The following is a 12,472-nucleotide window of genomic DNA, read 5'->3' as shown; positions in this document are numbered from 1 at the left end:
AAAAATATTAGTGAAACTTAAGAAAAGAGTCCAATAATCCAAATGAAGAAAGGAATAAAAATAATGAAATGAAATAAAATTAAATATGAAGTTAAGACTTATTTGTCAAGGATAAAAATAAAATATACATGATTAATTGGTACCATTCTCTAAACAGGGATCTTGGTTTGCTAATACCTTCTCTACATGTAATCATAATTTCGAACTTAAATCTATTTTGTAAATTGGAACCTATAATTTTAATGATTCTAAGTCAAGTATAAAATTTTATTAAAAATGATAGTTTTAATTAGAAAATCAATAACATTTAGACCAAATAACATTAGTTACAATTCATATTTTACCTTGAATGGTCAAATTTTCTGACTTACACCTTATGACCAAATAATCTACTTTTGAATTTCTTCAAGCTCGGATGAAAAGCAGATCATATAGTTCGTCCCTCTATATAAAATTGTTATCTCCATCTTTAAATAGATGTTAAAAAGGATAAGGTGGGAGTGGGACAGAATGCACCCCCGCAATCCCAACACAATTTTAATCGGGACCCTAAGCAACTTGGAAAGGGGATGATGTGTTAATGGCCAATTAGAGATGCCATCTATGATTAAAGGGGCAGCTCTTTATGCATGGATGCAGATGTGATTTGCATGTGATCAAAGAGTAAGTCCAATATATTCTCCATGTCTTTACAGCCACAGCTTTTCTTTAGCTTTTCTATAGGCTGCAATTGCATATCAAACTTTCAAATCATAAATGAATAAATGACATAAAGAGATATTAAAGTCAAGCTTTCACACCCTAATCACTCGAATGACCCCACTAAAGCCTGAAAAGACAACGGAAAAGGATCTTTGATAGCTGAAAAACATATATAAAGCAAAAATAAAAGGGGAGAATATAAGAAATATTGTAATGCACCATTAAAACTGATTCCTTTCTTTTCTTCTGCTTTTTTGCTTCTTTCATGGCATGCATCTAATGACTAACATCACCTCGCCAAGAACAAGATCAGCTACTTTAGCTACCCCCCAAAATAAAAAGAATATACAGACGTGCATGCAACTTTCATGAGAAAGATGTCTAAGACCTCCATCTCTCTCTCTATATACCTAGCTGTTTCCTTAAGATATTATATTCCCCCCCTTTCATGAAACTGTTCTCCCTCCCTTAATTTGCTTATCCATTAAGCATTTATTCATGAGTCACGCTCTTTCCTCTGCCAGTCTGGTCTTCCTAAGCTGAAGTCCAAGCTTGGATTATGGAGCTCTAGGCTTGACCCCGTAAGGATTTTTTGTTTAGCAAAACTGCTTTCCTGCATAGTTGTAGAAAATTTATTAATGGTATTTTTCACACTAAGAAGCGGAATAAAGGATCCATGCATTTATATTGAAATGACAGGACAATTACATAGTCCCTTTCAAAAGGTTGCAGAAATAAGAAAGTAACAGGTGTATTCAATATATTTATGTTTGGGACAATGATATGTTTCGCTCCTATGTCTTAACACCTGCATGACCGACCGCTTCTTAATTGCTAGGATGAAGTAGGAGAATGAGATGGGAGAATGACCTTTCAAGTAAAACTAACTAAAATTATCTCATTTCTCGTTCTTAATGTATTAATCATATTAAAGTGTATCATTCATGCAAAGAACATTGCTAGCAACTATGATATCCGAGTTACAAGTTCATGGTTTTTCTTTCTATCCTTCTGGTCTGAACAGATAATCTATACTGATAATCAGCAACCTTACGGGTCTGCCTAGTTAACCTAGAAGCTCGACACAGCGTTCCATGCAGATATAGGAAGCTGAAGCCGATAATGAAATGTTTGATTAATTTGGTTGGGACGCTTTTGATCTCACTCACATACCTCAATCTGGTTTCCAGGTTGAGATGATGGGGCATCCGGTCTAAACCCATCTGGATTCCTTGAACTCGACAGCCAAACTCCTCTACTGCACCAAAATTCATAGTGTAATCAGTTCACTTTTCACTGAAGTTAGCTGCATATTTTCAATCAATAACCTACTAAATTGGGTTGAAAGAAGTGCATTCAATCAAAATTTCTAGACTGGATTAACTGAAGAGCAACAGACAGTTTAACCATGTAGATGGAAGAAATTGTTGCTTTATCTCAACGTCAGTTATCAAAGGTTGTCCTTTTATAAGCGAACTAAGATAAAGGTAAGAAGTTTTTGATAGGGAAGTCCCCAGCAGCAGTTTGATGGCTTGTCATTCATGGACCTGAAGTCAACGTCAACTATTATTTTTGTGAGAAACAGTGTTCAGTATAATTTAGCACCGGAAGTAGCCTTAAATGAGGTTCAAGTTCAATCAACCACACATATGGCTGATTCATTTTGTAACTTGTAGCAAGTGCAGTGCAGGGCCTGTTACAACCCTGTACTGATCTATTGTCATCCACAATATGTATTTCTACTTTTTCTTTTTTTTTTTTTTAAATGTACTAGTAATGAGATTCATTAATGAACAAAAATCTATCCACTGGCAGAAGTCATGGATGCAGTCAGACGTGTCTGGACTCTGGAGTACTGGTCCATCAACAGACATGAGAGGACACCATGTATCCACTAAAAACAAGTGTAGGGTTTAACTCCAACGCCCCTACAGTAATACTAGCAACTCTCTATCTTTGTGAACAATAACAAGCGCCAAAACAAAATTGACTAGCTCACAGACAGCAGGCATCTGCTTCAAACAAAACTAAGAGCCTAGAGCAACAAACTACCAAAACTTGAGACCTAGCAAATCCCAACTTCTCCTTTTACATAGAATTTTGATCCATCAAGAATAGCAAGGAATGTCAATATATAAGCATCTTTTATTTCCTGCTACAATGTCAATACAAGTTAATTTGCATCTATAATCTTTATATATGCTAATATGTTAACAAAGACAACAATTAGAGAAAAAGGAAAAGGAATTTCTAACATATTTTGTATACATCGGTTGTTAGAACCATGAAAAACAAAAACCCAAAAAGATAACAGCAAGAAAGTGCTAGTTATGGTATACACTCTAGCATTTAGCACTGTAAAATCAACTTGATTTAGGCTAACCATGCACATCACCCCCACAAAATGCAGATAATTAAATTTTGTAAGGAACAAATTGAGAAAATTGCTACAAGTCTCAATAATGGGAATATCAAAGTGGTTTTCTTTAATTCTTTTTAGATTAAAATAATAATAATAAATTCAGTAAGAAGAAAACTGCCTATATGTATAACCTTCGGTGAAAGTTGTGCAATAACAAGATGATCAGGAATTGCCTCCAGACAAAGGCAAAATAAATCGGCTGTGATCTTGACGTTTAACCAAAACCATAAAAAGGTTACAGTAGTAACACCAACTTAAATAAAGAAACAAATATTCTCAAATTCTATGCCAAGGTCCAAAAAGGGTTACTATGTAAAAAGAAACAAATATAGTACTGCCTAGAGTCGCCTTTTACCGCGGCTACACTTTTTTCTCCCTGTCTAATACAACAACGATCTCCCACTTAGAACTTTTGGATATTGTCTGAAATGCATATTTAATCCAGACTAATTAAAATTATTGCCCCTATATAGCAACTGTTTCATCTCTACTTTACTGGATATTCCCCTTCCAAAATCACCCATCTTTAGTGGAAAAGCTTATTGAGTCTATGGTTGTTTGGATCTTTTGTCCTAAGATGTTACATATCTGGCCTTTGTCTGTTGTTTTGCCCCTTTTGTTTAACACTTACCAATAAATATATGAAAAGAATTATCCTTTACACCGGCGGTTAGAATTTTTAAACTTTAAAAAGGAGATTAAAGAATTGACATGAATCCCAATAAAATACTATTAAAAAATTAATAATAATCCTACTTGAAGTTAAAAAACTCGACAGTAAATGTATAGAATAATAATCCTAAAATATATACTAAAATCCCTTACCAATAACTATATAAGAAGTCAAGTTCAAACAACTCAAGGTTGAGATCCCTTTTGTATTTTTATTGTTCATTACCTTTAAATATGCTCATAATTTTAACCAATATGTATGCATTAACGACGGGTGTTTAAGAGGAATGGAATAAAAAGTAATTAATGGAGGGGATATGATCCTAACAATTCAAACTCAAAATATGTTCTATTAACATAAAAATAATTACAATTGCACAAAATAATTATTGTACTAAAGATAAAATAATAAAATCCTAAATAACTAACATATCAAACTCTTTATTATTTGTTTACCAAAATTATGGTATTGTTTCAGAAATCAGAAAATTCAACGTTGAAATGTTAAATACTTTAATTTTTTAGTTTTAAAAAATTTAAGTATTGAATTCATACTTTTAAAATTGTTTGGTATAGTATCGAAAATCAAATATATATTGTATAGATTTTTAATGCATTTTTTAGAAAGATATGCAGGCTTTTTTTTTTTAAATAGCTACCTTACCATGGAGGATAGGATAGACCCACCCTAGCTTCTTTGAAATCAACAAATTTTATTTGGCTACCCATCTGTGGAGGATGAGAGTGCCTTTCTGGCCCAAGACCAAGCAACATGCTAGGGTCAAAGGTCACATAATCCAATGTGTTTAAGCCATTCATGCCCAGCTTGGTCACAAGCAATGCTTCTTGACTTGGAGGGCAGAAAGAGATGTAGGTTATTTACAAGGATTTTGTATTTTATGAAAAATAAATGAGAGTTCAAATTTCTCAAATCAGAAACATGACAAATTTGGTCTAATGTATATTCTAAAAATGAAATAATGCCTTCAATTTCATCTAATATCTCCAAAGGAACACCCCATTTATTAGATACAATCTTGGGTAAGGGGCGGAGGGAAGAGAGGTTTATCCCTTTTCTATGTAGTTAAAGCGTTATAGGCTTTTATATGTACCTTAAAAAAGTTTCTATTTAATTAATTCATTTTGGTTTAACAAATTTGACCAAATTTGTTAGGAATTAAAACATGATATTTGAATCGAATGACCATTAAATATCTAGATTATAGCTTTTCTATTTTCAAAATTAAAATTTTTATGGAGCTAATTGACATAAAAAATGACTAAAAGAAGTTATGGGATGATGGTTTTGTGATCCAAGGAGGCCAAATGCATTAGTGACCTCAATTAGATAGAAGGAAGGGTAAGTTTTTGAGTAGCATATACATCAATTTGGATTTTAAGGAGTAAATTTCATCATCAATCCATAAGCTTTTTTGTAATATTTTATTTTTATCTGTGAATTAAAATATTCGATTTTTTCATTCACAGCCTTTTTAATTTGTTTCAAATTCATCTATATATCCATGTGCGGTTAAAATTTGGATGAAATTTGTCATGTGTATATGTCTACGAATGTGCCACATGGCAAATTTCATCCATATTCCATCCAAATTCTAATGGCATATTAGATGAATAAATAGATTTGAAAGAAATTCAAAAGGTGGCAAATGAAAAAAATCTAGGTTTTAGATCATGGATAAAAATGTAAAATTATGAAAAATTAAGGACTAATTAATGATGAAATTTACTCAGATGATGAAATTTACTCAGACTTTGAAGATGGCAAAATGAATATAGCCTTTGGTCCTATGGCTTAATTAAAGTGGCATATTTTTATTTTTTATTTAAAAATAGAATGATATGGACATTAAAAACAAACAAAAAAAATAGTGTGATATGAAAAGGGCGGGTGATTTCGTTTCTTATAAGACAATTTTGGGCGGATTTGAGTCTTGAGGTAAGCTTAAAGTCTCCTCTCTCCACTCCATTCCCAGGTATATTTCAAAGGAAAAGTTACCCTATATATACGATGACTTTGAGGTTTTCAAGTTTTACAAGTGAGATTAGAAGGTTTGACATATGTCTTATTAAAATATATTTATATAATTAATAAATTAATTTATTATTAAATGAATATATGACAAACATCTAATCTCATTTTTTAAATTTAAAAATATCACTGTCATTGTATAAAAGAATCCAAATTTCTAGTTTACCTATACTTTCTTTAGTTTTTCTTTGTTGAGTTTGATATTAAGTATGCATATTTAGTTATTAAAATTAATGAGAATATCCAATGTTCTCTTTTTTCATAGGAAAAAAATATCATTTTAATCTCCACATACAAGGATATATCTTCTTTTCTCTCAATTTGTTCTATCCTTTCCATTTTTTTTCATTCTTCTTTTCAAATTAAAGCCATATTATTAGTGAAACTATGCCCTCCTTTATTTTTTTTTTATTTTGGGGGGGAGGGAGAAAAATAATGCTAAAGTTTGACCAAGGATTTTGTTAGAAGTAGACATTCAAGAGGTTTAACCTATTATAATTAAATTGATTATGTACCATTATATTCTTCGTTTGACTTCATTATTAATCTATTCATCATGCTCTATCAATTTATCTATTAAACAATGAACATTTTGTAATAACTTAAATACTATAAAATATATGGTATATACATATTCATAATATTTTTTAAGCATACATAGTCACTTATGTTTTCTAAATTTTCTATTTTGGAAAATTTCACTTAAATCTCTTTTGGTTTCAACTTTTTCTACATAACATCTTCTCAATTAGTATTCTGTGAATAAGTTCCGTTCTAAAAAGAGGTTATATCATTAATTTTACCCATTAAAATTATCAAAATATTCTTAATTGAAAAGTTAGCCTATTTGATCATACTTGTGATATTTTTGTAATTATATTGGGAAAAGTTAACAAGCTAACTCTTATGGGAACAAATCTCATTCATAAGGTGCTAATTGAGGAAAAGAAAGAAAATATAAGATATCATGTGAGAAATGTTGAAATCATAAAGGAAGTAGCTAGTGTTTACTATTTACGAGATGATTGTTTTAGTCACTAATGCTGCATAAGTGATGCACTTTTGATCACATAACCGTTGAATACTAACAACTCCCAATTTTGATATTTTACATCATCAAATTGTGCAATGTGACTAAGTCCACATCATCACTTCATGACACAGAAATTGTAACATAGGATAAAGTGATGTCATGGAACGATGACATAGACTTGGTTATCAAGGACAAAAGTGATTACATGAAAAGCGTTAGTGTTTAATACTTGAGTGACCAAAAATGTATCACTTATGTAACTTTAGTTATCAAAATGCTATTTTTTAAAGTTAAGTCACCCAAATTAAAAAATTTTAAAAAAATTAGTTGAGTGAACAAATAATTTGCTCTCTTTTAATTATGATTCTTTTCTTTATCTGTTTTTTATCATCTTACAATTTTTATTTATGATTTTAAATTAGCAAACTTCGTAAAGACTCCGAACGAAAGATATGATATCATGGTCAAACTTTTGTTTGGTTTTGCCAATCTTCTGTTTGTTTCTTCCAAAAATTAGACTCAAGCATGAGATTTCATTGGTTTTATCACCGAGCTTTTAAGGATAAAGTAAAATTGGAAAAAAGAAAATGACTTAAAGTCAATCCGTTATTATAATAATAATATAAAAATACATAAGAAACGGACTGCAGGTCATACTTTTCCGCAAGTAAAATATTAATGGTTTGTAATTTACTAGTGTCGCAAAAAGTTCAATGCTATATATAGGATGCAGATCAAAATAAAAAAAAAATACTAAGTAAATCCAATTTTGAATATGTACTTATATTTAGGTAATAAAATTATGGAATTAAACAATATTTAATATAAACGCATTGGAAATTGTTCTTATCCCTTAATGCTGGGCGCCAGTTTTAACGTGCAGCACGCAGAATCCGTACGTTTTCATTGTTTCCATATATATATATATATATATATATTATATTCTGCCAGTGCCCTGGACAATTTTAATTATTACTTGACATAATGTAAAAAGTATTCTAAGGGTTAATGTTGCCTTCGCCAGTAACATATATCCATTCGATGCAATTACACATTGAAATATATATACTGCAATGAGTAGCACTTGCATGAGAAATGTTAAGCATAAATCATTGAAATTCTAAGGGTTTTGTTATGGTAATTTATGTAAAAAAAAAAGAATGAACGCTGAAAGACTCCTGGCAAGTTATTTGATTAATTGTGGAATTACACTCATTACCAAACCTAAGTAGCCAGCTAGGGTTGCTGAAGCTATGGCTATGAGTTTCAGTGCACTGCTTTCAGCATTTAAGAGGTTGGGGATCTTTTCTCTTCCCTTCAAATTATATATTTTCTTATTTTGCAATAATAAGAAGAGCATGGAGAAAGTATAGCGTTTAAGTCAAAGACACAGAGATTTATGTTAATATTGTAAGCACTTTGGGATAAATTTTGTCATCAGGAAGAAATAAGCAGAAAAAATAAAAATAAAAAGGGATGAATTAAAGGCTATCAAAAGCAAAAGCTGTCATAAAGAAACGCTTTTTATTTTATTGTATATTTTTTTAATTAAAAAAAAAGGGTGTTGGGGGCTGGGGGCGTGGAGTTTTCTATTTGCTAATTAGCTAAAGCTAGTCACTCATAGAAGACAAAACCAATCCAATCCAGCTATAAATCTAAAACAACTACGGAGAAAAGCAAGCGCAGCATATCTATGTATTTATTGATATTTTAATAAAGAGCAAGCAAAATAATCAAATATTAAAAATTAATGTGAATAGATTGAGAAAGACTTACCTAGAAGAGTTACTCCAAAGATTAGTGGGCGAGTGGCCATTGTCCTGTTGTATGGATAAATTTGGACTTGCTGATGATCGCTGGTTGACTGAACAGTTTGCAATCTGACTGATTGTATTTCTGGCAGGCAAATAATCTTCTTCTCCAGATCCATCTGTCATAATTTAAAATTTTGTTCACAAGCAAATACACCCATTTATCTCTTTCATCTGATCAGATGTATACATATATATATATATATTAAAGGATAAACAACATAATGTAATGGTAGATATACATAAGTAGATAAGCATATGAATGAGTGCAAGAAATGGTGGGTTGTAAAAGCATAGAAGAGCGTGAGAGAGGGACAGAATCTTTTTAAGTTTGAAATGTGCAACAAAAATCAAGGAATTAAATTGGTTAGGTCAAAATGAAGCAGTAAATTAATATATAAAGAGCTGAGGGTGAGGGATAAACAATGCGAATTACCTGAGGAAGCTGCAGGTTTGTCAGTGCTCTTAACAGTTCTATACATCTGCAATGCAAACGGAGACAAAGATGTAATGAATTTAAAAACAAGAGAGAGGCCAGGAAAAGGGGTGAAAAACAAAATAAAAAAGAAGGGAAAGAAGAAAGAAGAAGGCTCTACTTTATTAGTACTATATTAGCAGGGGGAGATAAAGATAAAATAAGATCCCAGTCAAAAATATCAAATCAGATGCTTCTCTTTGTGGATTTTTGTTGGTTTGTTTAATAACCACGAGGTTGATGTTTGGTAAGGTCAGTAATTGCTTGTATTATTGAGAAATGATGGCTACTTTTTCTCTCTCTCGCTCTCTTTAACCTTTCTCTCCAAAAGTTGAACTTGTCCTGTATCAGAAAACAGACTCAACTGTTCATTCATTCACTGCACTCATCGGCCCTTGTGCCCGATGGATGGAATTGCCTTGGAGTAACTCTCTAGTCTTTACCACACCCCCACGTACTGAGAGACCCTCACGAGGCGCCGACCGGTGCTTACTTCTTCTTGTTTTTAATTTGCCCGAAATAATGAGGGAGGAAGGCAAAAACCCAAACAAACAAACAAACAAAAAAGAGGGTTTCAACTTTCAATTCTTTGCCGTACCTGTAAATGGCTTTTGACATGGGCAAGGGTTAGATCTTTGACATCCATTAGCTCTAAAACTGATTTGGGAGTAGCTCCTATCAAAGTAAACAACACCAAATAGCTCATGAAGCCAGAATTCAACTTATCAACAGATTCATTCCTAGCTAGATCACATAAAAGAAAGAAAACATGAGAAAGTGAACGAAAGATATTTACTTTCATGACCACCGAGAAGCTCAACAGCATGAACAAAGCGAGCATGAAGAGAGCTGGTCCAGCGCATTCTCGGTGCCCTCATAGTCCTCTTGCTTTGTAGTTTAGGCATAAATCTCGATCTAATCATGCCATTACACAAGTCTGCAGCTCCATATTGCGTGTACTGATGATGAAACTGGGGCCTTAGCGTCTCCATTGAAATCCCATTAAACCTAGGCGCACTTCCTATTCTATAAGCATCGGGCGAGTGCAACACAGCAGAAGTTGAGGAAGAGCAATTATAAGAAGGGCAAGACTGATGATAAAAGCGCAACTTATTAGGATCCATATCTACTAAACTATCGGAGCTCGAAAACGGGAACGACATGGAGTTATTGTATACTGGAATTCCCTTGATGGGTTTCAGTCCTGAAACATCAAGTAACGAAATTCCATGGTTTATATTACTTAGTTGGCCACTGTTAGTATTACCACGCTTGAGAAGATTTCTATGCTTTATTTGATCATCATCGGTGACTCCCCCCGCAAAGTTTCTTTGCCAAGGGCTCTCAGCCTCTAAGGCACTGCTTGCAGGATTTGCTAAAGAAAGCTCGGTGTCTGCTTGCGAGCCGGCTTTTATGGAACTATCACTGTGTGATTTGAGGCCATCGTCTTTGCGCCAAATATCAAAGGAAGAATCCCCTTCGTTAGTGCCAGTGCAAATTGAGGAAGGAGCACTGTTTGGAGGGCTAATGTGCAGTGAAAGATCAGGAATCCGATTCAAAGACTGTTTGCTGAAACCCCCTTTATGGGACATGTTTATTCTCAAGAAAAGGGTTTCCAAGATGTGCCTGCCCCTGGTTCACAACCAACTGAAAGAAACGCTCTCAAATAAACAGAGAATCTAAGTCGAGAAAAACACAGATTTTCTGGTGCAGATGAGTGGCCAGGACAGAAAACCCTTTAGTAAGATGAGAAAAAGTGGGCAAAGGGAGGGAAAAAAGAAAAGAAAAGAAGAGAAGAAAAGTGCTGTAAAGAGGGCTAAATGAAAAAAGAGATACTTTTTCTACTCTTCAAGTTCAAAGAACAGACATCCTGGGAGAGAGAGAGAGAGAGAGAGAGAGAGATGTGTGGTGTTGCAATGATAATAGAATAATATGTAAAGGATTGGGAATTTGGGAAGGGAAGAGAAAGATAGACTTTGAGACTGCGTTTTTCCTTCTACCTCGAGAGTATATATAGGAAAATGACACTTCAACAAAGCCTCTGTCTCTCTCTCACTCAGCTCTCCTTTTCTCAATAGTCAATACACGCAAAAACAGCATAAAATGCTGTGGCTATAGCCAAATTGTTAAAAGCAAAAAAAAGGAAAAAAAAAAACAAGTTGCTAGAAATTGTTTTCCTCCTCCGAAGACGACGGGTTAAATTTTACAGGAGAGAGAAAGAGCAACTGCTGTATAAATTCCTTTTCCCCCACTCTCTTCGCATACCTTCACAAATGTTGTTTGCGTATATCACCACTGACCAATCCTATTTCTCCTTCAGAAATTCTCTTCATTTTTTCTACAATCACATGCTGTCTTTCCTTCACTAGTAACTTACAGCTAATACAGAATATATAGATGCTTTCAATTTTAATTTTAATTTTGTTCACTACTTAAAGTTTGCATCAGAATATTTATATTTATATTACTTCCATTGGGTTTTGTTTTGCATCATTATTTCTAGTCGCTATGTATGATCTTTAAGCATCGAGTGCTCCAATTATTAATTAATCCTTTGTTTTACTTCTAGTGATTGACTTGTATTAAAGCATGTAAATGTTTATTTCCCCATACCAATGACATACAGGAGAATCCAACTGCTTAATTTAGGTTTTCTTAATGTTGGATGTGGATACACATGTATTTTCCCTTACTAGGAAAAGGATAAATGCCGCAATTAACCAGAAAACTGTTTGTGCCATTTGTCCTTCCTATTGAATGTAACTAGTCCGTCCATATGAGATCATTTCCAAATATCTGTTGTAGAATATTTTAAATATATACTTTTGTTAATCATCAGAGATATACACATCCTTATGATTGAGCCAAACTTTTAGGTATTTTCTTATTCATACTTAAGCAATGTAATAGAGGTACTAGAATCATAATTATGTCATGAACTAATTATTGGGCCTACTAGTACATGGAAAAAAATTTTTAAAAAAAGGGTAGGGAGATTTACTATATAAGATGAAGACAGATCAGGATCCAACATGGATATCAGGCCTTGCTGTCCACAACTTGGTTGTCATGAAATAGTAATGAAACCGTAGGTGATGGTAGTATTTCTCATAAATGAAATAAATGGGTGGGTGTAATTGTCAAGAGATATTGATTAAATTGATGGACCCATTGACCTGAATGTGTGGGAGAGAGCCCCTCTCTAAAGGTTTGTTTGTTTGCTTTCATAGAGAAAGAGTTATAAAATCCTAAACCCCAATTCCACATACCTTTGTAAGTTTCTTATTCCTTTTCAGCATCCCAAATA

At 33.0% G+C, this 12,472-nt stretch overlaps 1 protein-coding gene across 3 annotated transcripts; it reads right to left on the bottom strand.

Annotated features, from left to right (window-relative positions):
• Positions 1 to 743: 743 nt before the first annotated feature.
• Positions 744 to 11,142, bottom strand: LOC18604445 (transcription repressor KAN1-like). Of its 3 annotated transcripts, none has more exons than XM_007036932.3 (6): positions 9,962 to 11,140; positions 9,764 to 9,840; positions 9,127 to 9,172; positions 8,656 to 8,809; positions 1,876 to 1,957; positions 744 to 1,315 (listed from the first exon to the last, which is right to left on the bottom strand). In XM_007036932.3, the coding sequence occupies exons 1-6, from the start codon at positions 10,755 to 10,757 to the stop codon at positions 1,199 to 1,201; spliced, it is 1,272 nt and encodes a 423-aa protein (XP_007036994.3). In that variant the 5' UTR covers positions 10,758 to 11,140; the 3' UTR covers positions 744 to 1,198. The 3 variants fall into 3 exon arrangements, with proteins under 3 accessions (XP_007036994.3, XP_017973894.2, XP_007036996.3); XM_018118405.2 differs by having other exon boundaries at positions 1,876 to 1,960; positions 9,962 to 11,139; XM_007036934.3 differs by lacking the exon at positions 1,876 to 1,957 and having other exon boundaries at positions 9,962 to 11,142.
• Positions 11,143 to 12,472: the final 1,330 nt, after the last annotated feature.

This window comes from Theobroma cacao, chromosome 3, assembly GCF_053813885.1.
Source record: "Theobroma cacao isolate CCN51 chromosome 3, ASM5381388v1, whole genome shotgun sequence".
Lineage (NCBI taxonomy): Eukaryota > Viridiplantae > Streptophyta > Magnoliopsida > Malvales > Malvaceae > Theobroma > Theobroma cacao.
The sequence above is the reverse complement of the archived record's forward strand: the minus strand, read 5'-3'. Positions and strand labels throughout refer to the sequence as shown.

Coding starts and splice junctions, on each gene's coding strand:
- LOC18604445 (XM_018118405.2), bottom strand. CDS start 10,757: ATGTCCCATAAAGGGGGTTTCAGCAAACAGTCTTTGAATCGGATTCCT. Junction 9,173..9,763: donor ATGTCAAAAGCCATTTACAG/GTACGGCAAAGA, acceptor TTTGCATTGCAG/ATGTATAGAACTGTTAAGAG. Junction 1,961..8,655: donor CTTTGGAGTAACTCTTCTAG/GTAAGTCTTTCT, acceptor ATTTTGGTGCAG/TAGAGGAGTTTGGCTGTCGA.